Source organism: Phalangium opilio, unplaced genomic scaffold (assembly GCF_054372755.1).
Source record: "Phalangium opilio isolate 3A_F unplaced genomic scaffold, DU_Popi_V2 ptg000081l_1, whole genome shotgun sequence".
Classification (NCBI taxonomy): domain Eukaryota; kingdom Metazoa; phylum Arthropoda; class Arachnida; order Opiliones; family Phalangiidae; genus Phalangium; species Phalangium opilio.
The window spans coordinates 331721-358642 of record NW_028324188.1 but is presented as its reverse complement, the minus strand read 5'-3'; the positions used below and the strand labels follow the sequence as shown (position 1 = coordinate 358642).

At 35.9% G+C, this 26922-nt stretch overlaps 1 protein-coding gene across 1 annotated transcript; it reads right to left on the bottom strand.

The window, feature by feature from the left end:
- Positions 1–5572: 5572 nt before the first annotated feature.
- On the bottom strand, positions 5573–7177 carry LOC149653798 (uncharacterized). The gene is made up of 3 exons (XM_089846703.1): positions 6830–7177; positions 6323–6614; positions 5573–6243 (listed from the first exon to the last, which is right to left on the bottom strand). Exons 1-3 carry the CDS (start codon positions 7137–7139, stop codon positions 5637–5639), a joined length of 1209 nt encoding a protein of 402 aa, XP_089702829.1. The 5' UTR covers positions 7140–7177; the 3' UTR covers positions 5573–5636.
- Between the last annotated feature and the right edge of the window lie 19745 nt (positions 7178–26922).

Sequence of the window (26922 nt, the reverse complement as noted above, 5' to 3'; positions counted from 1 at the left end):
AATATTATTTTTTTTAATACACTTAAAAGTGAATTTCTTAGACAACCTTGTAAGTTTTAACTTGTTAGAATTTTGGAAGAAATAAAAACATATTAATTGGAAGTATTAAGCTCAACCTTTACAAAGGTATTAGAGGGCTAAAATAGAGTTAGGTGTTTGAGCACCTTGTTTTCTTCAGAATGGACTTTAATTGGGTATGTGGATCATTTTACAAAGACGATATATATATATGGCTTCAAACCAAATTTGCTGCAGGTCGAGGGCATATCGAGTGTAGTGCCATACTTATTTATCATATCTTATGAACTTATGGTCATCAGAGAAACCTAGGCTAACTAGTAAACTAACTTCTCAATTAATTTAATGCTTTTAATTATTTATGGTATTCGACTAATTAGTACCTGATTATAGAAGTACATGATTGTATGTAAGAAAATCATTGAAAATTTGTATAATATAAATTACTTTTCATAACTTCGGGTAGAGTAGCGTTTAATCTACATCTGATGACTATCTCAAACGGTAACTTTAAAATAACCAAAAAAAAAAAAATTAATAAATAAAAGATAAAATCTGGTTATTTTTGATAACTTCCTGTAGAGTTACGTTTAATTTACATCTGATGACTATCTCAAAAATGCGAGAACTTTAAAAAAAAAATAGAAAATATCTTTAGATTCTGGAAATATTTTGTAGAAGGCGTCAGAAATTAAATGCAACTTTGGGCTGAGGGAAGGGGGGGGGAACAGCTATCAACATTCAACAAGCTCTAAAAATACAGAAAGAGTCGTACATATGTTAACGTCTTTAAAATGAAGAAACGTAAACACCACTAAGGAAAGTCGTTAAATGTTATGGTAACAATTTTTATTAAAAAGTTTTCCTGTTTTTTTTTTTTTTTTTTTTTTTTTTTTTGGAATAAATAACAGTACACTAAACCAGTACGTCATTTAGTCGTGTTTCTGAAAGTCTGTCAGACTGTTCTTTGGACTATTTTGAGTCGAAAATGTGACTTATACTTCTTTCTATATGACCAGTTGATTTTTTGAATGCCCCCATAAGAGATGCATGCACCCCCTAACACCAGTTATGAACATTGAACATCGGATTGGAGTGTTTGACAAATGACCCCTTGGTAAAACATTCCAATCCAATGTTGAATCGGGGATAGATTTAATTTTAGAAGTAGGAATGGAGAACGGTTAGTATTTACTTCAGTTATTCCGACTCATAGACTATGCCCAGTATAGAGCCCCTCCCTCCAACACGTCGTAACGAAAAGTTTAAATTATCTTATTGGCTGCTCACTTAAACTATACGTTTTGATGACGTTGCTGATGCGGGGACGGCGGGGAAAAATAGTGACGTAATTCCTTTTTACCTCTGTCGTTCGCTATGACCCTCCCACCTCTTATTTCATACCCCCCCCGTCCTGTAGAAGGGGGTCCCGGACTTTGACGCATGCGCGCCCAGATTACTAGTACTGTTCTCCATTCCTACTTCTAAAATTAAATCAATCCCTGCCCATACTAAATTAAAAAATATTCAAAATTTATAAAACATTTTTTATTCTCAAAATTGATGATTTCCCCCTTAATTTCTGACACATCTTTTAGGAAACTGTTTAAACATAGACCCAACATTTTCAAAGCCTAATATTATAAGCAAACTTAAAATATATGAAGCACTTTAAGGCTCTTAACTATAGTGTTAATACACTTATAATTTTTATATTAAAATTATATCTAAGAAGGCCAAACAAGACTTAACTTAATCTGAACTAAACCTTGTAGATGTTTTCTTAAATTCCTTCCCACTTGTCAAATTTTTGTACATCCTGAACAAGACAGGGACGACATTATTAGCTTCCGATAATGAAGTAAGGATTTGACCCCAAAAAAAAAGAAAGGCTTCATCATATATTAGAGTAATGACAGTTTACTACCTTTACCCATTATAAAGATAATACTCCGAAAGAAGCTTAGTGCCTGTTCTCTATTTATGCGTGGGTTTCAGGGGCAGATTAATGTATGCTAAGATGAGTAGAGGGTTTGGAAAAAAATTTAAGTTGATAGATAAAAATTGTATTAGAAATCTTAGAGGCCAAGGCTTAGGTAGACATCTCTTTATTAAGGAAAAGAATGGGGATGTACTTGTCTTTCATTACCACCCACATACCCACACGTCTTTCTACTTGCTTTTAATTTCCGTTAACCGAGGGGGTACGTACTAAGAACTAAATCTTCTCTAAGTCTTAATTATGGCTTCTTAATTTGTCTGTATTGACCAATCAGTGATTGCAGATCTACTTTAATATTATATAATAGCATATTACTGTATGCAGTTATCTTTGTCATCACATTTAATTTCCCTCTATACCCAGCTGCAGAAAATAGCAGTAGCCAACAACTGCTCCAATTCGGTTGGTGATTGGTGACATAATTTGTTAATTCATGTTGAATTTTGAGCCTGCATGCAGCGTAATTGACACACGGGAAAAATTAATTAATTAATGAGTTAGAATGATTATATTTTAATTGCTTCAATTGGAGTGATTATTTTTATCCCATAGATAAGATTTAGTTGTGGTAGACGTGAAATTTACACCTGCGGGTGGTGGCTGGTAAATGAAATTGATCATGACATCTTTTAGGGTGTCTACCCCCTCGGACTTTCTCTCTACCCTTCTGTCTTTTATGCTGTCATCAGGTTATATTTGCATAAAACGAAGTCAAATTTAGTCAAGCGCTTAGGCGTACCTTCTTGACCCGTGAAATTTATTTTTAACTAATTAAGGATTTTTAATCAAAACGAAGTGATAAGGAAAAATTCTAGGGAAGTGTTTGATAATTAAAATTTTTATTGAATGATTTTAATTTTAACCACGTGACTATTTGATTATGAATTTTTTACGACTAATTAAGGATTTTGGTTTTAATTTTATGAAAAGAAAAATTACTAGAAAATATTCAGTATTATATAAATATTTTGAAAAATTAATTATTTCAATTGAAAGATTTAAATGACGTGACCTTTCCCCCCTCCCTGTACATTAGTGAACAGTAACAGTCACGTGATATGCACTGCTAATCGTCTCCTCATGTTTCTGTTTTAATTAAGATTAACTTTTCCATTGATCATTTCGCTTTGATCTTGGGGATAAATAGGCTATTGTTTCAACGCGTTTTAATTCGCTCGGTGTCACGTGTCTTTTAACACTCAGGTTTATTTAACTTTTAGGATGCAATAAGTACGAAGTGACGAAGCTATAAATAGGTAATTACCCCTGTTTCGCCTTCCACTTCATTGCTTCTTTTATTTTGAACAAAAGGTCTCGAGTTCGTTAGTTAGTTTCCGAAATTCGATCTTCGTTAGCATCATTACGAACAGTCCTAATTATAATTAACAAAGAGGATCCCCCCTGTTTGTACTATTTTCTTTCCTATTAATGTATTATTGCGCCATGGCTTTCTCTAAATTATTCTTGAATTATCTTTATGCCTTGTACTACCGCGCGTATGAATACACGGTGATAAATTGTCGTAGGTAAGGAAGTAGTTCATTCTGAAGATGCTGGTGTATTGATCGGAAATAAGTGTACTAACTTTGACGCGACATCTGGCGGAGTTTTACGTAAAATATATTTAAGTTTAAAATTACGTAATTAACTCTAATTTAATTTAATTTAATACAGTGATTAATAGCGTAATTTGTATTCTTCAACAAGCATGACGTATTTCCGGTCATACTACAAATTAAAAATAAATATTTCAATCAATTAATCAATAACTCTAACCAAAGGAAAGTTAGTTTATTGGTTTTTAATCCAAAATAATAATGCTGCCTTAATAACTAAACGTATTTTAATTACCATTAAGTTTAAATTTCACTTGATCACCTACGTAGTCGTTAAATTCAGAATGTGTAATTTATTTTTAAATAAAAAAAACCTGAATATCTAAGTCTAATTCCACGCTAGACGTTGCCGTACACGTTAGAAAAAAAGGATAAATTAAACACTGCGGACAGACACCGGAGTACAAAATCATAAGCCCCCGCCTTTCTTAGCGTCTTAGCAAATAAATATAACATAATATAATATATACATTACTGCATAGAGAGAGCTAAAACCTTTTCTATGTAACCCTTTATTGGTGCGCAAATATGAATAAATGCGGTTTATTTTCGCATTGAGTGGGCTAAGCCTCACCTATCCTTACGATACGTTACATTTTAATATGGCCAATATCGATTTTAATAATCAGTGCAATCACATAAATATAAATAATATTAAAGTAACAATATTAATCTAATATTAATACATCATAGCCCAAAGCTATTTGTATTTAAAATTGACCTTTTTTGAAATCATTCCCCAACTGTATTAATTCTATTGTTTTGCATTAATGTATTGCATGCGAAGCTGATATTTAGGGTGAAACAACCCCATGTTAAACCTATGGCCCCTGTAGAACTGTTGTTCCTGCTACACACCAATGTTCAGGGGAAAAGATAACTTAGTTCCTAAGGTTTAGAAAATAAAAATAAATATCATTGAAAACCTGCATGGAAAACTCATGGAAAGAAAAAAAATACTAAATATTCAACGACGCATAGCTTAAAAACTATGTTCTTTTTTATGCATAAATCCTGCCGACCAAGGCTTAATGCCAGGAGTATAAAAAATGGTAATAAACGGTTTCGTTACGAAGCAAAGTATAGTGTCTTAACACATTGTTACGCAGGAATACATACAGCTACTAGGAATAATTGTGTACCCCCAAATGTAACCCACGTTTATTTCTACGCACGTTTTGTAGGCCGGGCTTGAGAACTTACTATCTTTCACGCCTATTAATAATTCTGACGTCTTTAGCTCTTCCCACTAAAAATAGCTGCCTAGGTACGTTGATAAAAATGGCACTTACGCAATGATTCCAATTAGCTGTACGCATTCCTTATAATAGTCAGTTTTAATGATTTACAAGTGTCTAAGATAGTAAGCCTCTTGTATACGACATCATATTATTCTTTATTTTTACGCTCCAACGGTTATTTTGACTTTTGAAAGTTAATACACGCCTCTCTTGTCCCGTAACTCGTGTAGCGTTATATACAGACAGATTTAATGAAAAATGTGTCGCCTGTCTTGTCATAATAATATAGATACGCCTTTGTATGTTCTATGCTAATGAGATATCCGCCGCTTTACCTTCCCAAAAGTCAAGTGCTAAGCTAATGCCGTATTTTCTGCCATGAATGCATACAGTTAATTGGAATCATTGTGTACCGTGCCATTTTTCACTCAACGTATCTAGGAAGCTCTTTTTTATGGGAAGAGCTAGACAGGGAGCCCAGCAGTCCTATAAAATCCTATATTTTTGAACCTGTCGCTCGCTATGACCCGCCTCTTCTTTCATACCCCCCCCGTCCCGGGGAAGCTAGGGGGTCCTGGACTTTGACGCGTGCCCAGATTACTCTGTTCTCCATTCCTACTTCTAAAATTAAATCTATCCCTGATCTTACAGGGTGTTTCTGTTAAGTCTGGTCGCATAAATTAAGGGTACTAAGTGCCTTTGATGACATTACTGTATTAAGTAGTTAGTTCGTATTGGGATTAATATAATGAAAGGTAACTAGCTTCCGGTTCCTTTTTGGAACCACGTGGTACAACAGAGAACAGTAATTAACTTACCCTGAGTTGGTATATTCAGCAAAAAATTTCTGTTTTCCGCTAAGGCTCCTGTTTGCGAGCCCGTTGCTTTAATAGACATCTCCAATAATCGTTGCATGCATTCAAAATTGAAGTAATTTGTGGCTTGAGGAGTTGGGCGTTCCGGTGTGGGCGTGGTCGTATCCTCGAATGATTCGGGGGCGGAGTTAGTTTGTTTACGTAGAAATCCCAATTTTTTGCGTTCGCTTAAACTGGGTTTTCTGGAACAGGCGCTAGATGTCGGTGGCGATTGAGGGGGCGTAACGCTAGGGGTGGTACTACCCGATGACGTCACGCTATGAACGCTGGCGTTGGAACTAGTATGACCGCTCGTCACCGGACCCCCGCTACTGTTGAAGCTATGAAGACTGTCCTTACTTGTCGGTGATGAACTTTCGACCGATACTTGAGATTCCAAACTGGGGGTCAAAGTTTGCACGTGATGTGGGACGTACATTTGTTTGTTGACCGAGGTTCGGGTCTCCCGCGTTTCGTCCAATGAGGCTTGGTGTTTTAATCCGCCCTTTGATCTGATTGGTTAGGTAATAATTAGGAATGAATGATACATATGGGTTGTTGTAATTGAACCCATGGTCTTATTTATCTTACCTTCCACGTTCGAGGGACATGGCCCTTTGCAACATGGACCTTCTTTTAGGGGACTCCTTTTGGGGACTCGATGGTAGGGCTTCGCTACCCCATCTTGTTCTACCTGAATAATTATGCGTTGGTGATTGGTTTCGGTTACCGTGAGGGGCTGATAAAAGACCCTCGACTGTAGATGACCGGTAATCCGGCGAATGACCTCTATTTGACCCCGCGGTTGTATAAGACGATGCTTCCTCGCTTGACATATCGCATTGTATAGCCGCGTCTCTTTGCCACGGAAACCTTGGGTCACCTTTGAAAAATATTTGACACGTTTTATTTTAAAGGCTCAATTACGAAAAAAACTGGTGATTAACAAAAACTCATTAACGGTTAAGTATACTTAAGCATATGTGCAAAATTTTCAGTCTAGAACATTAACGTAATTAGGCTAACTTTGGTAATTTATTAAAATGGAACTATTAAATGATAAAATTTATATATTTTTAATTAAAAATTGGTACTAACCTTCTTGACTGTTAATGTCCAAAGCGCTGCAATAAGTTTCTTCTGGTAAGGCGGCGTACGGGTTGAATTCGTCCTGTTGCATTGGAGAGTAGCGTAATTGTCCGGTACTTGCGGCGGCGATTCTTTGTTGAGCCGGAATACTCGGACAAGTGGTACGATGCGTTGTCAAATCGGGTGACCCCATCCCGGTGGGTTCCGACGCGGTCACCGGTGGGTCCTTGAACGATTCCGAGTAACTTCGTTTCGAACCGAAACGCTCCCTCAATGATTTCGTACGACTCGAAAACGGTGATGATTTGACCGTACTCATTTTAGAATTATTTTCCAGGTGATGAACGGGTGGGTGATTTAGGCCGACCTTTCCGTTCCCTTCAAGGGGTTTTGATTGGTTGTTAAAATTAATTAGCTTGTTGTTTTATCTGCGAAAGACATATTAATTGACATGTGTTAATTTAATTAAAATCTAATTGATTAATATGGCGTTAGATTTTTATTTATCAGAAGTAAATTATACTTGAAGTAAAAAATCATAACTAAACACCTCCACATTGCAAAAAATCTTTTGTAAAATCTGTAGTCCATAAAACAGCCCTTTTTAAATAAACTATTGGAACACGACACCACGTGATATCTCTATCCCAAATTTGTTTATCAGAAGTAAATTATACTTGAAGTAAAAATCATAACTAAACGCCTCGACATGCCAAAAATCTTATGTTAAATCTGTAGTAGGAAAAACGCCCTTTTTAAATAAATTATTAGAACACGATACCACTTGATATCTCCATCCCAATAATAATAATAATAATTAGCGTCATTAAGTTAAATGGTTCCCCCCCATCACAAAGAATATCAGATGACAAATTGTCCGAGTCGAAGTCACTCAACAGTACATACTAAAAAGGCCACTGTAATTTTCATCCATAGGTATCATAAATACAATGTGTTCTAAATAAAAGTGAGGATATAATTATAGGAGCAGTGAATGGGATTGGATGGTTCTATGGGAAATCATCATTTTTGAGTCGATAAAATAAGATAGTGCCTTTTCGTTCTCAACTTTCACCCTCCGTTTGACGTTTGCGGTTGCGCAAATTCCTGGTGTCATTTTCCGTTGACAACAGTGGGGAATGAACAAGGTATCCTATCCGTTATAAAACTCCAATATTTGGCAAATCACTCTTCTCGTTCCTAAGATAACTTGTCGTTAAAGATTAATATAGCGTGTCCGTGCATGACACGCGGGGGTGTAAGACAGTTTCAGTTTTCTTAAGGAGAGTACAACTATACCTTCGTTGACTTCTAAAGACGCGGCGTAATGTCCAACCCCTCTTAACTCGTAAGATTATTGTAAGATTGACTTAATATCGAGGTAGTTTTATGTAGGTACACCTCAATAAACTCTTGCTTGCTAAAGCACTATATCTTATACAATAGAAAGGATAATGAAACCACCACCACCATTTTAAGGGGTTCTAGAACGAGGGGACAGTCACTTCGACTACAACGTGCAATTTTTTTTAAATGACTGATCCGCAGATCCTTGCAAGTAAAAAAGTTTTAAAAAATGGAATACGATTCACATGATCTAACTTGTAAAATCTGGTTAGAAACTTTGGGAAAGAGTAGCGAGCCCCTCGTTCTACAATAATAAATTTGTAGAGAAAAAAAATCTTGTAAGATATAGTCTACATAGTTCCATAGATATCATCTTAATATTTTGGTTTTATTAATATGAGTATAAGAAATTTAATATAATAATTCTGGGAATTTTTAGTATACTTGAGTTTTGTTTTTATACTTACTTCATTGTTGTATTCTAATTTAACCTTGGGATAGTTTTACGACAATGTACCTGTTGGTTTAAACTAATTTCCGTGCTTCCTTTCCATATACACCTTGATTTAAATAAATTTATCTAAGTCACTCGTCAGTAGAGTCAAAGTCTCTTCTCGTTATACTGTAGATATTGCTTTGAAATGGATTCGGTATTCAGCTAAAAATATTTCGTAAGGTGTCTAGACAATATTCCAAACCATTGTTATATCGGTTGAATCCTTCAAAACTAGACCCGGGACTTTTTCTTGTGAATTTTTTATGCCACACGACAAAAGATGAGTAAGATCTTTTTTTTTTTTTGTTCATTCAAGTTTCCTGCATGATCTTAAAAACGAAGTAGAAACCCGCGGATCACGTCCGGTTTTTTTTTTGGTTCTCCTTTTCTAAACCCTTTTCCTCCCCCCTCTCGTTCTGTCTTTGTCCAAGGGAAGGTAAGGGCCACTTCACTTTGTTGGAAATTTACGTGTATTGCCTTGTTAAAAAGATGGTGGCTTATTTTTATACCCCTAAACTTGTTGAGTTCGAACTAGATCACTTTATATGTATAGGGATTGCAGCAGAAATTGATAGTTTTCACACATGGAGGATTCATACCATTTACACCAGGAGACCAGGCTACCTGGAGGACAAAAGCAGACGGGTTTTTGTCCTCCAGGTAGCCTGGCCTCCTGGTGTAAATGGTATGAATCCTCCATGTGTGAAAACTATCTATAAATAGCTCGGATCACAATTTAATAATATGGAGATTATTATCGTAAAGATTTTCAAGGAAAATTTAATTCTAAAGAGTAATTGATGCGGAATAATTTTATGCATCATACCCTCAAGGCGTTTCCTGCAGTATCTTTTGAATTTTCCATAATTATAATTTATCCTAAAGTTAATATTTTATTTTGACCTCTATGACCCCGTTACGTTATCCCAGTTGACAGTAGCTCTTGTGTACAATGTTCAACTTCTTATTAAAGAAAGTACTATACAGAATTGTCACTTTGGGGGATAAAAACTATGACAGGTAAATTGTGTGTGAAAACGTAAGACTGTCGACTACCTCCCACTCCCCTTTTCCGCTCCCCTCTCTAATATTGTCACCGAGAAAATTTGTTTCCTGCCAAAACTGAACGGGAAAAGGTGACGCTTTAACACGTTCATCTTCAAACATCCAATATTTTTTAACGTCTAAACCACGTGCTTTTAACCTTTAACCAATATATAATGTATCCCCGCCTTTACCTTCATTAACTAAGTAAAAACGAACGCGTGTTTTGGCGCGAGCGCGCGCGAGATTGAGAACGAGATCGGAGGCGCGCGAGATGCTCCTGGGTTTTTAGGCGGGAAAACTCTCCAGCTACGCAGCATCCCATCAACGAACGAATTTCCCGCCAATTACGGAAGTAATCACGCGCTCACCGCGGGACAAAACTTGAACCACGCGCGCTCCCGTTCGCGCTCTCTCGTGAAAAGGTTACGTTCAAGTTATAGGCATAACATCCTAGGGGGCTAGCTCTCACTAAGCCTTGGCACGATACAAACTATAGTTTTACTTGCCTAAGGGTTTCTGTTATAAAAAAAACTGGCCAAGAAAAGTGTATTTTTAGGAGTTGGGAGTTGAAATTTGTCGCGTTGATGTTTGCGAGTAGTTGTCGGGGGAAAAATGAAATACCAGTTGCAATGGATTGCCTTGCAATCGTTGTGTTGCCTTAAGGGTAGAAAGATTTGCACCTGAAACGTGTTTTTGATAACTTGGGGGAAGGTAGGGACGTAGTTTAAAAGATGCTTTACGCTTAAATAAACATCAAATATTCATACACGATTTTATGTTTGCGTAATTGTTAAAAATGTATATTTTTTAAATTTTCTTATTTACTCTACGCACTTTGGAGTGTTATAACTATGGTTCTATAAGAGATACATGGAAGTCCTTTCAGTATGTTATAGCCCTATTTCTTGGCTTTCTAAGGATACCTAATACTTTGGGGTTACGATAATCAATGCTCGAAAAATGTTCAATTTAGGAAAAAATAGATTTTTTTCTGTATGCAGGCAAAGCCGACATTTAGGGTGAAACAACCCCATGTTAAATCCCATAGCCCCTGTAGAAATGTTTAACCCGCAATACACCAATGTTCAAGGGGCAAGCCAACTTATAGGCGTTTATCCCAAAAATAATATTGAAAATTAAAATAATTTTAATATAATTAATAAATATTTTAATTTTGAATGGTTTTCAAAGGTATATTGAAATAATTTAGAATCGAATTTAATAACAAATTAAAATGTATATATTTTTAATTGGAATTGTCCCCATTTGGCTAATAAAAATTTTGAAATTAAAAATTGTTATTAAGATTGGCTTAGCATTCCTTTTTTTAACATTAGAATGTACCACGCTCAAAGGCGGGTTACCTAATAAAACCCTTTTTATATTACCCTGTCTTTACTGGCAGTAAAAACATAAAGACAGAATAGTTCCGTTGCCTTTAAACTGAATTAACAGGGTGAAGTCGAACACGTTTTTCTCGAATCTCGCGTCTCGTGCATGAGGATCCGATTAAATCTCATTCTTCTATTGAAGACAATGTCAGTTGACACCAAAAGAAACGTAAATACACTACCTTCAACCCCTTTTAACATATAGACAAGTAATATTGGTATAATATCGCGTTGTTACAAGATTTCCCGGGATTTTTCTCTTTAATTCTTTTCTCCGAGTTATGAATCGAATGTTAACGTCAATGGGAGTTTGCAACGCGTAGAAAAAGCCGCGCGGAGTGTTACATTGTGAATTTAGATGAATGCGTTTATGCAAATTAATCTGGCATTCCAATTTGGCCTTCAGCTGAATCGGGAAGACGCTCTCGGTAGTTGTAGAGATCTCGAGTCTTTAGGGGGATTACAATAATGCCTACCTTAAGATAATTTAATTACAAGCACTCATTTTTTGGGGGGGTCGGTCCTAAGACGAAATCTCATTTTCCCTACGTTCGATAGTAATTCTATGTAATAAGTTAAACCAGGAATGCATACAGCTAATAGGAATGATAGTATCCCCATGTCATGAAGTGACATCCTAGGTAGGTCATAGATTCGAGGTAAAGCGACTGACGTACGCGGTACGCCTGGTGAGTGAGGCGCTGCTGTCAAAGGCCTAATTAGTAATGCAGCAGACTAAATAGGAGAGCTAGATGGAACTTAAGTCCTGATACAAAATTAATAAACCACCACCGAGTGTAGTTAGGACTTCAATTGACTCGCTTCCGTCGTTCTCCTTCTCGAACTATAGTTATCTCGAGCTGTAAGTCTCTAGGAGGTAGCATTACGAATAGTATAGGTAGTGTCATACTTATTATGAGACATATCTTATAAACTTATGATTAGATAGAATTGAATCTATAGTTTTGCAACGTTTCCTGATTTATTTATGGCTATATCTATCCACTTCCGGATGCATTGTTCCCGGAACTACCAAAGTTCTATGTAAGGGGTTTTAAAATCTTGAATTATGGTTTTCTTCAATTTATTTTTTTTCTCTCTTTCTCTCTCTCCTCTCTCTCTCTCTCTCCTCTCTCCTCTCGCTCTCTGAAAAATCCCTATTTTGCATCTCCTCCTCGGCGGTCGGCAAAGATCAATCCATCTTGAAATCCCAGCACTAGGACTTTCCTTCTCAATCATTTGAAATTTTTGGGTGAAACTATTCGAGCGAAAACTTCCCTTCTTCTCATGTGAGTTCCTTCTTAAAATGCGAGAGGCTATTTCGAGAAATAAGACATTCTCTCCTCCCTAAGGATTTGATCTTGATATATTTGAAAAAGAGTGCGCTATATATATATATACACTCAGCTATATACTCAGCGAGTTTCGGTGAAATCAATTAAACCGAAATTAATAGGAATTTAAAGGGTTATTTTTAATAAAACTTCAGGGATGGGTCTGGGATTTCTTTGGGTATTCAAACCCTTGCTTCGGGCAAATGATAAATCTGGACCATGGTGTAATGAAGTGGGCTCTATTAATTGCCAAAATTTGGTCCAGAAATAAGCTGGAAAATTTAGGGATTTTCAATATAAAAATTTCGTCCGAACCGTGTATATTTTTATGGAGTTTTTCTGTTTAATTATTATTCCAACTGGTGCCAATGGACAATGGCTATTGAGATCTTCTCGCGTTAGCTTACTTCTGTTTTTTTCCCTTCATACTAATGAAGGGAAACTATAGAACGGTTCTTTCGAATTTGGCCAAATGTGGATCTCCAAAGAAGAGTAGCAGCGAAGAAATGATTGAATCTTATATATTTATTAAATTGATTTTCTTTATCATACATACATACATGCCTACCTACTATCATTTCTATTATTTGAATTTTTTGACTAGCATTATTTTGTACGGCCTTTGTTCGTTGTTTCATATCATATTTTGGAGCCCTGGCTGGCTTTGCAAAAATATTTTGTATCTTATTGGATTTTTCTTTTTTTATTGTTACCAAATTATAGATTTTTCTCAAATTGTTTTTCACTGCTTGCATGCATTTTTTGGAATATTGGATTTCAGATTAGCCGCATTGGTTTTCTTTTTTCGTAGCATCTCTTTAATCAGCTTAAATTTACTAAAGAGTGGACGTCACTGTAGTTAAGTCAGATCAGCTCGCTAAGTTCTTTACTCGGTATTTGTGGAATACAGAATCTCCGCCAAACATTTAATTTTTTAAGAGTTCTGAAGTCGAAAATTTTTGTTAATTTCTGACTATGTGGTCTAAAATCTTAATTACTTGAGCCCCGCTTATTATAGGTTTGAAGTATTTGGTACCATTACACAGAGGACAAGTATATCTATTAGGTCCTCTGGGCATTTTGAAGTAGTGTTAAAATCGCCAGATTTCTTGTGTCTCAAAGTATGACCCATGGGCTAAAACATTTTTATTTAAACCTCAATTACTCGGGCCCTGGTTCACATAGGCTCAAGTACTTAGTGTTGTTTTACAGAGGACATTTATATCTATGACATCTTCAAAGGATTTCTCATTATCTTTAAAATTACCAGAGTTATTGATTCCCAAAGTTAAGCCTTGGTTGAAGACAATACCGTGATACTTAAAATAATTTGGAAAACTTCTCTAATTTAAATCGATTTTCGAAGAAGGATCTTTAAAGTCATTAGTAAGTTATGATTTTGGTGTGTAGGGATCGTTTGAATCTTTAGAATTAATTTCAAAAGGGAAACCGAGGCTTAACTAAACAAAGGAAGATGAACGATCACCTTTGATTACCGTTTTAACCCATTATCTCTATTGTTTCCAACGTCTTTAGAAATAGTTGAAAACTTAATACCCGATATCCTTTCCAATAACCGTAAGTTTATAAGTGATATGCTCCTTCCATAAGTTACTTACACTTCTTATACTTCGTAATGCTACCTAGAGACTTACAGCTCGAGATAACTAGTTCGAGAAGGAGAACGACGGAAGCGAGTCAATTGAAGTACTTACTACACTCGGTGGGTGGTGGTTATAATTAATTTTGTATCAGGACTTAAGTTCCATCTAGCTCTCCTATTTAGTCCATGCATTACTAATTAGGCCTTTGACAGCAGCGCCTCATGCACCAGGCGTACGTCGCTTTACCTCAAATCTATGACCTCATTCATTCACTTCAAAATTACAAGCTCCAGTTTCTAAGTTACCAGAATTTACAAACTTATGGAAGGAACATTTCTTATAAACTTATGCAGTAACTAACGATCAACGAACACGAAAATCTCGTAACAAAATAAATAGCGGGTATTTGCTGAAATACCCTGTATTATTCATTGCATAGTTTTAACCATAAGTCACTGGTAGCGTCATAAGGCTATCACTCTTCCTATAAGTATATTTCTGAAGTCCTGCATCATGAGCAAGCGTACATTATTAAAACGTAGACTAGTGTCTCCTGGTGACGGAATTCACTCGAATTAGCTTCTATTTTTAAGAAGTTTTCGTACCACGTGTGACCCTTGACCCTTATAAAACTGAAACTGAAAACGCCTCTAAGGATGCTGTGAGGACCTCTTTGTCGTTCCTTAGAGGGGGAGGGGTATTTAGTTTTCTACTTAATCTCATCTGTCTCTTATCGAAGCCTACGGTAGACCCATACTTATGCATTATAGGGCTATTGTCTTACAGAGCCGAAAGCGCGTGTAGAAGCAGCGTTAATTGCACTGCAGATTTCCCCTCAAATACTGTAGGATAATTCATTTAAAAGTTCTCGGTAGGAAATAATCGAATTGAAGCCCCCGTACTCGGAAATAGGTTACGCTATAGCAGCACCCAATGCTACCTTCCCATAAATTCTAATAAAATACAAGGCGGCCTACTGCCATTATACAATATATTATAGAATCCACTACGCTTGATTGAGTGCACAATTCTCGTATATGGAAAATTATTATTATATTACAAGTTGTATTGTTTAAAATAACGAAAATGGGTTCGAGAGCGGAGCCAAGCAGCTATAGGTTGTCTGCCACTTTTAATTTTTCAATCGTGTTTTAATTATTTGTTTTGGGGTAGAAATTTGTGTTTATAATTAGTATTGACTTAAAGTTAAACAGGAATACATACAGCTACTAGGAATAATTGTGTGTGTGTTAATTTCTATGAATTCGGGTTTTGTGGGTATACCGGGCTTGAGAACTTACTACACGTCACGACGCCTATTTATAATTCTGATGGCGTCTTTCTAACCGCTATTTAAAACGTTACACTTGATTATATTATTCGCTTGGGTAAAATTCCTCATACATTATGATTAGTTTAGCTAGCTCCTCCTACAAAGCTGGCCTAGATACGTTGAGTGAAAATGATTGACCTCACAATTATTCCTGTTAACTGTATGTATTCCAAACTGCAGCGATAATTGGTATTGACTTATTACATTTTAAGGGGACAGTTTTTAAAGAAATAAACCATTTAAACTTTTTAGAATGACGCCTTATCTTATCATTTAAGAAGTAAAGGCTTAGGCTTATAGTGGATTTAAGCTGAAATCCTTAATCCAATTGGGATTTTTGCCATCTCTCTCGAGTCCAGTTCAAAGTCCATTTGTCCGCAAAAGGTTACCAAAGGTCAAAAGAAAAGTACTTGTAACTTTTTCTTCTTTACTTAGACAACGTTTCTTTTTATTCAGTATAGACTCTTTTAGGCGCCAAAATTGTGTACGTAGCCATGGGGGTATGAATAAGGGAGAAATTCAGCTTCTTTCAAGGTATAGTACCCCTTAATGGCGGTTGGTTTTAACGGTACCAAAGAAAAAGTCCATAGAATTCATCTTAAGGAAAGAGAAAAATGTTCAGTGCCGTTTATGCTTGAGGACCCGTCCCGAGATTAATCCGAAGTTATCAGATCTTGAGCTTTACATTAGATAGATTTCTAGTGCAAGGAATTATGGGATAAAATCAATTCCATTCAATTCAGTAATTATCAATCAGTGTCCAATTACCAAAGAGATACTCTAATGACAATTACTGGCAGTCCTGAAGCGCATGCGCAGTTGAAGTTAAGAAAATGGGGAAGGAAATTAATTTCTCTAGCCCTTTTAGCACTTGAGTTTTTTTTCTTTTTTTTTTTAATTTTACAATTTATCATTTGATAACTATAGTGTTTAATTGACTACCGATGACGGTACAGTAGCACTAGTGGCCACGTTCTACTGCATGCTGTCATCAGAAGGGTCTGTTTTCCGTGGCCTGTCAAGAAATGGACAGTACAAATAAAGCGGCTTAAAGCTATTTTCAGCTGACAGTGATAAACGACCAATCACCGACCGAGAAATATTTTTTACCCCCCAAAAAATGTCTTATACTTTTTTTAGTTCCAGAGCTACGTATAGCTTCCGTAATATCCGTAGACATCCTGAATATAATGGTCAAAATCCTCCATAACCCATTCGTTTCTCAAAATTAATGATTTCTTATAGAACCATACCCTCCCTTTTTTAGAGAACACACATTGTATTTATGATATCTATGGATGAAAATTGTAGTAGACCTTGTTAGTACTGTTAAGTGACTCCGACTCGAACAATTTGTCATCTGATGTCCTTTTGTGGGGGAAAAACCATTTAACTTAATGACGCGAATTATTGGGATAGAGATATCACGTGGTGTCGTGTTCTTCTCGTACTTTAGTTTTTCTTTGCAAACCAATCATACTTAGATGGGCTCTGTTGTTGCTAAGAGAAGGCATGTGGGCAGTAAGTTAAAAGGGTTGTTGCAGTACCTGGGATTCCTGGAAAAGTCAGGGATTTTTGAAAATGGGTGTATGAAGTGTCAGGGAATTTTAAAATTGGTAATATTTAAAGTAAGGGAATTTTATATCCTTGGTTTGGGGTAATTGGTTAGGTCAATTGGCGTCAAGTAATGTCCTTTTTCAAAAGGGTTCATTGGTTAGTAAAGGTTAAAGGTCAATTACGCTTTGAATATCTCGCTCCGGGCCGAAATTGGGATGGCAAAATAAACCTCCTTTAAAACTAATCATGCTTTTCACCATCTCTTTAAAATAAATTTGATTTTTAAGGGCCGGGTTCTCTCCCAATCTTCTCCAGAGAAAGAAGTTCTCTAGAGGCAACTATCTCCCTCTTTCTCTCTCTCGCTCTCTCTGTGGAACGAGAGGGACCACTTTAAAAAGATGAAAATATCGAGATTCGATCCCAAAATAGACGAGTACTCGTTGAGGAGCGGTATAGATGCTTTTCAAAAAGTCTTCTCTTTTTTTGTAAAGTGTTACGCAAACATTTGAAAATTTTACCCAGCAGGCTGCTAAGTTTGTTGGTAAACTTGACTAGACCTTTTTCTTAGATCATACCAGTAACGATCGACCATTACATATTACTCCCATGGTAATGTAAATTCGGTTTATTCTCTCTTGAAAAACAGTATCTTTATATTTTTAGAAATATTTGTTGTTTCGATGCACTACATTTCTTTAATGGTCTGATTATCGGTTTTCTTTTGAAAAAAAAAAGAAAAAACCAAAAACACTCATTTTTCCATCAACAAAATAGATCAAAGGTTTTTTGAACTAAAAACCTACGTGTTCTTATAACATCTTCCGCATCCAAAGATTGTATTTTATTTTTTTGATTTTTCAGGAATGCATACAGCTACTAGGAATAATTGTGTACTAGCCATTTTTCACCCAACATATCTAGGCGTGCTTCCTTTGTGGGAGGAGCTAGCTAGACTAATCATTATGTATGACGAATTTTACCCAAGCGAATAATATAACCTATCTAGCTGCCTGTTGCACCTTGCACCTTGCGCGCGCACCTACGAACTCGTTTTGCTACGTTACCAACTGTAACATTTGAAATCGCAGTTGGAAAGACTCCATCAGAATTATTAATAGGCGTGACCACGTGTAGTAAGTTCCCAAGCCCTGTATACCCACAAAACCAACCCGAATTCATAGAAATTAACATGATTATACACAATGATTCCAAGTAGCTGTATGTATTCCTGGTTTTGTTTATTATAATGTCGCCATAAGTTATTATCTTCATTAGCGTGTGGCTTCTCGTTGTTTATAAAGAGCTCGTAAACCTTTCTAGACAACTAACTAGCTTTGATCTTTTAAATTTAAAAAGTAAAACAAAATGTCCCGCTTGCAGGTTGGTTGGATTATTTTGCAGGGAAAAATATTTTTATATTTATATTTAAAGTTTACGTTAAGTAAACAGTTTTAATTGGGTTAAAAATAATATATTTGGGTTCTGTTTTTAAAGAATGAAACACATTCCCGGTAATTTAGTTTATTTTAGCAATTAACACCACCTGGTTTTGACTCTTAATGAAGTGAAGTTAACTAACAAAGTTTATTTAAATTTAGGCCTACATTTTTTCTTTTTAGCCTTAGAGAAGATAGAATAGATGGAGTGGTAATCTCCATACCTATAACGTAGCCTCGTACCCTACGCATAAATAAGGAACTTCAATGATGTCCTCCCAGCATCCTTTGTGGTGTTTTCCGTTTTGGTAGGGGTCATACGTGGTACGAAAACGTTAACAACGCCCCCTACGTCTTAAAAATAGAAGCTAATTCGTCAGAACTAGATTAGTATTTTAAAATGGCGCTAGATGGCAGCACTTAGCATCCCCTTTTACCAAAGGTAGCTAGAGCATGCGCAGGAACGTACTAAGGGAGACGAAATTTCATTGCCCACCAACATTACTAGTCCATTTCACCTCTCCCCTCCAAGGTTTTTAATTTAGCACGAGGGATTAGGATTAGGATTAAACCACGTGATATTAGCACGCGCCAAATTTAAATGACTCCTTATTATTAGGCCTAAAAATAAATGTTGAAAATAGGCTTAACGTTTACGGTTTTATTCACGTAAATAAACTTTTTAAGGGTAAAAACCAACTGTTTACATTTACGAGAAGGCCGACTTTATATCTCCAGGGGGAAGGAGTGGTGGTTAAACAAAGGTTCGGGGTCAGCTGTGCTAAGTTAAACACGACCCCTTCCGGGAAAAAGAAAGGAATAGAATTTCCCGTTATTTTAAAAGTAAAATGCATCCAGAGAAATATCGATTTAGGGTTAGGGGGTTTAGGCTTAGCTTTACAGGATGCGAAAACATACCAGAAAACAAGAACACTTTCCACGAATTTGACAGTTTTGGGGTGTTTTTGGGATTTGCTGCCAAATTCTGCGACTTTTACTCTACTTTTACGCGACAGTAAGGACAAAATACCGATCGAAAATGCAGGCCTTTTCCCCTTTTTTTTATTTTGTTCTTTCAAAGTTAGGCCTTGGTCGCGGAAACGAAAGTCAAATCAATTCAAATTAGGGTTAAAACGCGCGCGAAAAGAGACGCTCGTGACTTTCAAGAAAGAAAAGTTCATAGATATACAGAATAAATATAGGTAGGTTGTCTTGAATCATTGAATAAAGCCGTTTTCAAATGACGACCAGGGAGCTTAGCGGTCCTATAATAACTTTATTTTTGAACCTATCCTATATTATCCTATAATTTCACGAAAGGTCCTATTGAATCATTATTCAAATGCATTTAGTGATTTTGTGACTATACTATATTTATTTCTTATATCTATGAATAAAGGTAGATCTCGCGACGTTTTCCCGCCTTCTTCCTCTGCTAGTTCGTAACTTCTCTTTTGAAGTTAAACGTTAACAGGATGTTAAAATCCTCAAGAGAGACACACGAAGCGAAAGCTAGCTCTTTCTCTCTCTAGCCGCAAAAATCACCATATCAATCGTAAGGTTACATTTACAGACGTGACCTTTCACCTTTTAACGTATCCAGTCGAGTCGAAACGAAACTTCTCTCTCTCTCAAGGTGTTTGAACTTACTAATGAAAGGTTCGAAACAGCTCGAGTGGACCCTATAGTCAACTAACCTAGTTAGTTTTTGTCGTTTTAACAAAGTTTTTTAATTGCCTTGCCGCTTAAGGTTTAATTAAACTGACTATACGAAATAATTAGGCAAATACTTAAATGTATTGATTAATTAATTTTTATTGAAAGAGGATCGTAAATTTTCAAGTTAAGATTTGAGTGTTTTACGGATGACCCCTTAAATTTAATTAAGAAACTGATTAAGACAATGATTTCTAATTTAATTAAGGGGTCATCCATAAAACACTTATCAAATCATACATAACTTGAAAACAGTGAGTATGCCTTAGGGAAAATGGATATATAGAAGTATAGATGTTACATTTTGGACTCAAAATCAATTTCCCAAAGAACACAGTCTCCCTTAATTCATACCACGTGGTCAAAGCTCGAATGCACCCCTCTCCCTGTCCAGTTTTCGCACCCGCCACCTATATTGGGCACATTATTAACACAACAACAATACCCTGGGGAATAAAACTACTCGCACCAATTCGTATATGATCTGTTAATTAAAGTTATAAAAATTCATTAGATTTTTGAATGAATGAATTTGGGTTGGGTTGGGTTGGGTTTTCGTTTGTGATCTAGTCGGATGAGGGGGTCTCTCTATTGTCATTTCTAGTTTCCTGTTGTCGTTCTTCCTGCAAACAGATGGACGGAAACCAGACACAGGAATGTTAGCTGCGAGGAGATCCCCAAAATTCAATTATCTCTATCTAAGTAAACACAAGCTAGCCTCGGGGTACAAAACGAAATTTTACATTTTACAATGCGAATGCATTGTCCCCGGTCTACCAATAGCTAAGTAAGGTACACGTATGGTTTACTGGTGTACAAGATTTTAAGGGTATAGAGAGGTTAAGCTTAAATGTTTCCTATATAAGGGATGGGTTTTAAAACTGTTACTGAACTGAACTGGTTGGTAGAGGGGTAGGCTATGCATTCGAGATTTCTTTAAATTGTCCACTTGCAAATTAAAATATAAATAATAAGGGATTAACGGTACGTGAGAGATAGATCAGCTCGAGGAAATTAATAAATTAATTAACGATTAGCGTTAACACTAATTAGGGTACATCAACGGAATAAACTTCAGCTGTGCTCGTTCAGTCAACTCGCTGAATATTAATAAAGATCATAGGTATACTCGTAACGGGGGGGACGTAAGGGATACCTGTATTGTTTTCTGGATGGTGGTGGTATATCAAGGTCGCTTTAAACTAAAGAAATTAAGTAATTAATTTCAAAGTATAATCAATCTGTTTAAAGGTAGGCTCGCCAATTAGGGTAGGGGAAATAATTAATTGAATGTATCCCCCTAAGTTTAAGTCCTGCAATCATAATTAATGCCAACTAATTTGGTAACGGCAAACAATTATAATTTCTTAAATTGCTAACCAGTGAGTGCATTATTATAAATTTAAACCCTATGGTGGGATCTACCTAACTTAACCAAACCTAACCTTAACTTCTTCCCATATTTCACTAACTCCGCCCATAAGTGTCCTCCACATCGCATGATGATAAAACAAGAAATTTCCAGGACCTGTTAAACTATAAATATATTCAAGGCGACAAATTTCTTGTTGAGGAAATAAAAATCTGTCTTCATCATTTCTGGGTATTTTTTCTTCTGGTCTTTTCTTAGATCGTCGCCATAAATTTCTTAAAAGAGGCGTCTACCATGCCATGCCATGCACCACCGTGAAAAATTGTCTTTGTCTTTATGGAGAGAAAAATGTAAAGGCTTAACTCGAATCTTTATCGATAAAAGCGCTGCGGCGAGGGTTCAAAGGTTAAAAGAACCATTACGTTGTTATATAAGTAAATGGATAAATTTAGGTTCTGTATTATAAATTTTCATCAGAAAACAAAAGTATGATATGAAATACGGGGGAAAATGTAATAGTAAGTTTATACCATTAAGCCTTGGGTTAGTTTGTTTTATTGTACAGGGTGTTTATTACAAAATGGAAGGGTAATTATATGACCGAAGTAGGACAACCATATAATTCCACAATTACTTTTCAATATAACAATGAGGCTACCTAAAATAATATTTTTCTTTGGACTACTAGGTCTACTTCTAAATTAATATTTAATCTATTGTTATAAAAATGAAAATTTTCATATTTTTCCCCCCTTCATAAATGACGGCTAAAGTTCCCCTTAAAAGTTGGGTTTTAAAAGCATTGCCTTGTTTTCCATCCTTGTTGATTATTTTGAAAGCAAACCCCCTGCTAACCCTAACACCTTATAACATGCCTTGTCAAAACTATATAGGTCTAGGCTTCCAACTTTTATATATTCTATCAGGGGCTTGGATGGATTCTCTGGCAAAAATTGCTTGGGTTTTTTAATGGGGAATTTTAGTCGCTTTGCAAACCTCTCAATGACTAATATATATATAAAGTTAGAGTAATCCATTAATTTTAGACACTTAAAATCGTACGTGTAAACATACTTGGTTGTTGGACCCATGGTTATTAAATTTAGAGTGCCGTGTTCCGAATTACTCGCGAATTGCTGCAAACGTGTACGTCTACTGCCAATGCGAACTCTCTTTATAGGTCATAAGCGTTAAAAGCTAGTCTGTATTTTCTATTTGGTTTGGAAGACTAAAGACTATTTGGGGAAGGTGTGGTAGTATCCTACTGTAGTGTAGTAGTTTTTCCTCTATTAACATGGTAGTATCCTGCTGTATTGTAGTAGTTTTCCCTCTGCTAGTGTGGTAGTATAATACTGCATTGTATTGGTTTCTCCTCTACTAACGTGGTAGTATAATACTGCATTGTATTGGTTTTTCCTCTACTAACGTGGTAGTTTTCTACTGTAGTGTAGTAGTTTTCCCTCTACTAATATGGTAGTTTTCTACTGTAGTGTAGTAGTTTTCCCTCTACTAATATGGTAGTTTTCTACTGTAGTGTAGTAGTTTCCCTCTACTAATATGGTAGTATCCTACTGTAGTGTAGTAGATTTTCCCTACTAACGTTTTTAGTAATCTACCAGTTCGTTAATGTATCAGTTGACGACCTTACTACCATAGTCAATAAACATTCGGACCGTCATAGTATGAAACCCACTGTATTAGTAGAAATAATACCATGCTCCCGCCTTCATCTTTAAGTCTAAAAAATATCCATGACATTTAAATTAATTTCTTTATGGGGGTAATATGACATATTTATCTTTAGAATCTTATATAATGATTTCTTTGAAAGATACTTAGCGAACTTCGTTGAGGCTATTAAAAATAGACTAGAAAATTAATAAATAAATCGTTAAGGCTTTTAGATGGGGAAAATATATCAATATTTTAAAATACACTGTTCCCCTATCGCTATCCCTTACAACTGACCTAAGGTATTATTATTATTTCAACAATTCTTTTAACAATGATATATTATCGTTTGATAAATCTTAAGAGAAACAGATCTTAAACTGGAACAAAGGCCTCGGCGTTTCTAGCTGTTTCTTATAGAACATTCCAGTAATTACTTGCAAGGAAGTGTTCCAACACACAGGCGAGAGGGAGGTCGCCATGTTAGGTTATTTATTTCCCCTGGTGTCTGTTAAGTTTTTATTATTATAATAAGACTAAGGTTAACTAATTTTATTGAGCTCCTTGAGACATTTGGTCTACAAAGATTGTGTTGCCCTAGATTACAACTGATTGACATAGACGCCCTCTACCGAGTGACGTCACCCTAATCGCTAATACGTAACAGTGTCAACCAAGAGGCAACACCAGACGGAGTTCACTACACGCTATGGGAGGTTACAGCCCCGCTCGCGCTGCCTCTATCGGTGGTGCTTCTTGGTTGCCGCCAGGGTAATAACCCCTGAAGGTGACCTCCCATGGGCCACGCCCCTCTGTGGTGTTTGTGCTTCTCTTATGGAATTAATGGAACGCTCTATTCGTCGCTCGAGTTTTCATCACTTGTTTCTAAGGAAAGGGGCCGAATATTCGCTACTCGTCGCATCAATTAAGATGAAGATCTTTTGACGTATAGGAGTAGAGAGATAAATTATTTTTATTGGATGAGAAATTGACTTGAATTGCTGAGAATTTTCAGTTTGCTTTGATGATCAAAGAACTTTTCAAATATATATTGAACCAAATATCAGCTAGCCTTTATTTTGAAGGGTTTTCTATGTCTATTTCCATAAGTTTATGAGATATGTTACATGATAAGTATAACACTACCTATACAGTTCGTAATGCTACTCCTATAGAGAGTTACAGCTCGAGATAACTATAGTTCGAGGGAGAACGACGGAAGCGAGTCAATTGAAGTCCTATCTACACTCGGTGGTGGTTATTTAATTTTGCAGGACTTCTTCCATATAGCTCCTATTTAGTCTGCAATCATTACTAATTAAGCCTTTGACAGCAGCGCCTCAGTCACCAGGTGTACGTCGCTTTACCCTTTGAATCTATGACCTGCCACACTCACTTAAAAATTACAAGCTCCAGTTTCTAAGTTACCAGAGATTTACAAACTTATGGTGTAACATATCTTATAAACTTATTTTATTTCTTATATAATTTTTTTTTTTTTTTTTGAAGTTGAAAATGCCAAAGAATGACAAAACGTTGAAGGCAAGGTTGCGTAAGAGTCTGTCTTTTCAAAAGAATAAAAGATACATACACGTTTTCTAAAACATTGTAACACCAAAATACGGAAGTTTATGACAAAAACGCCTTGAGGACTTCTAAATTTAAAGATTTAAAACTGGTCAGGAAGTCTTGAAGGTGTCAAGGAAAAAATATGTCTCAGTGCATTTTTCCTGAAAACCCTTTTTTTATTTTCCTCTTTTTCCTTTTTATAACTCAGTTTCCTTCAAAGGAAAAAATTGGATTTCGATTTTTTTTTTGTATTTTTGGTATTTTACGTAGTCTCGAACAATAGCGATGCACTGTATTAACTTATCACGTGACCTAAGCGCGTATAAACCAAGTACGTCACGTGGCATGAAGTGTACCCCCCCCTAAACTCCTCCAGACACAATTCACAAAATTTCACAAATTAAAAAAAGAAATATTATCTAGTTTAATTTTCCATTGCATCATGGACTCTTAAATTCTAAAGAGGACCGGCAATTTAAGAAATTATTTTTGCGTTACCAAATTAGTTGGCATAAATTATGATTGCTTAGGGGTGGATACATTCATTTACTTCCCCAACCGTAATTGGTGGACAAAGAAATCTCAAATGCGCACGCGCTCTGCCCAGCCCAGTACAGTTTTAAAACCCATCCCATATTTTGAACATTCACAAGATTCATTGACCAGTCCAGTCCAGTCCAGTACAGTTTTAAAAGCCATCCCCTATTGGGAACAGTTACAAGATTCATGGTTGGCGAAAATATTCACAAGAAAATGCTAAAAATAATTGAGGTGAAACGCCTTTGAAGCCATTTTTACCAGAATAATTAATCCTACCCTCAGATGTTCCGGTAAAGAAAAAAAAAACCTCTGGTCTTTTCTTAGAAACACAAATTGAAGTCGAAAATGAATCACAAATATGCGTTGGGCTTAGATTAAAGGGTTTGAAAGGGTTGTCCCCGCCTTTAGTAGTAGTGTAAAGTAATGCGCTGGTTCTGGTATATGGATTGTAATTACTGGATCCAAAAGTGTTAAGCTTGTCCGTGGGAGGATGGAGGTATGGTACGCTCTTCAAATTTTATCCCCATTATGTCAGTCACCTAGCTTTCTTGCGTAATAATTTTTCTTGATTATAAGACCAAAAGCAAATAGGAATTAATAAATAAAACGAAAGTGTGCTAGGTATAGCATAGGTTAATGAAAGACATGAGACGGCGTGCGAACTTCTCCAAGTCTTAATTATAGTTTCTTTGTCTCTCTAGCTTCTTAATTTGTCTGTATAGACCAATTTGACCAATCAGTGATTGTAATCAGATCTACTTTAATATTATACATATTACTGTATGCAGTTATCTATTTGTGATCACATTTAATTTCCCTCTATACCCTGCTGTAGAAAATAGCAGTAGCCAACAACTGCTCCAATTCGGTTTGTGATTGGTGACATAATTTGTTAATTCATGTTGAATTTTGAGCCTGCATGCTTGCGTAATTGACACGGGAAAAATTAATTAATGAGTTAGAATGATTATATTTTAATTGCTTCAATTGGAGTGATTATCAGCAAGCATAGATTAGATTTAGTTGTTAGTAGACGTGAAATTAACACATGGTAGGGCTGGTAACTGACATTAAACTTTCGGTTGTGCATTTTAACGGCTTTAGTTTTCTATGACTATATAGTATTCATACTAAAATGGGATGGCTTTATAAATAGGAACGATATTGAATTATGTATGGATCGCTTCAGCGACGATATCTAATGGAGTTTCTATTTAAAATTCATTGATTTTTAGAAACCTATTAATATTGGAATTTTCCATCTCATATTTTAATAAATTATAACCGAATCGATATATACAAATCAGAGCGTCGTGTAAAAATTAACGAAGAGCAGTTGAATTGAACGAAACTGAACGGAACCCAGCCAATCCATGAAATTATTAAAGTTCTCATATTAAAATGAACGTAAGAATCTGAACACACAATGATTGATTTCTAATTTAATTAAGGGGGTCATTGGTAAATCACTCCAATCCAATGTTCAATGTTCATAACTTGTGTTAGGGGGTGCATGCATCCCTTATGGTCATATACCATTCATCCCACTCACTGTACTAATAGGGTCCTATAATTATACCCTTTTTTGAAACACCCTGTATAGATTCTTGGGGTGGGAACCAACCTATATTATTACTCTGGAATTTATCTATTTACTATACAAGACTCGAGTATAAAAAAAATTATCAA

Excerpts from the sequence above, each read along its gene's own strand:
- LOC149653798 (XM_089846703.1), bottom strand. The coding sequence starts at position 7,139 with ATGAGTACGGTCAAATCATCACCGTTTTCGAGTCGTACGAAATCATTG. Across the intron at positions 6,615-6,829 it reads GGACATTAACAGTCAAGAAG|GTGACCCAAGGTTTCCGTGG; the intron begins GTTAGTACCAAT and ends TATTTTTCAAAG. Across the intron at positions 6,244-6,322 it reads ATGTCCCTCGAACGTGGAAG|ATCAAAGGGCGGATTAAAAC; the intron begins GTAAGATAAATA and ends CTAACCAATCAG.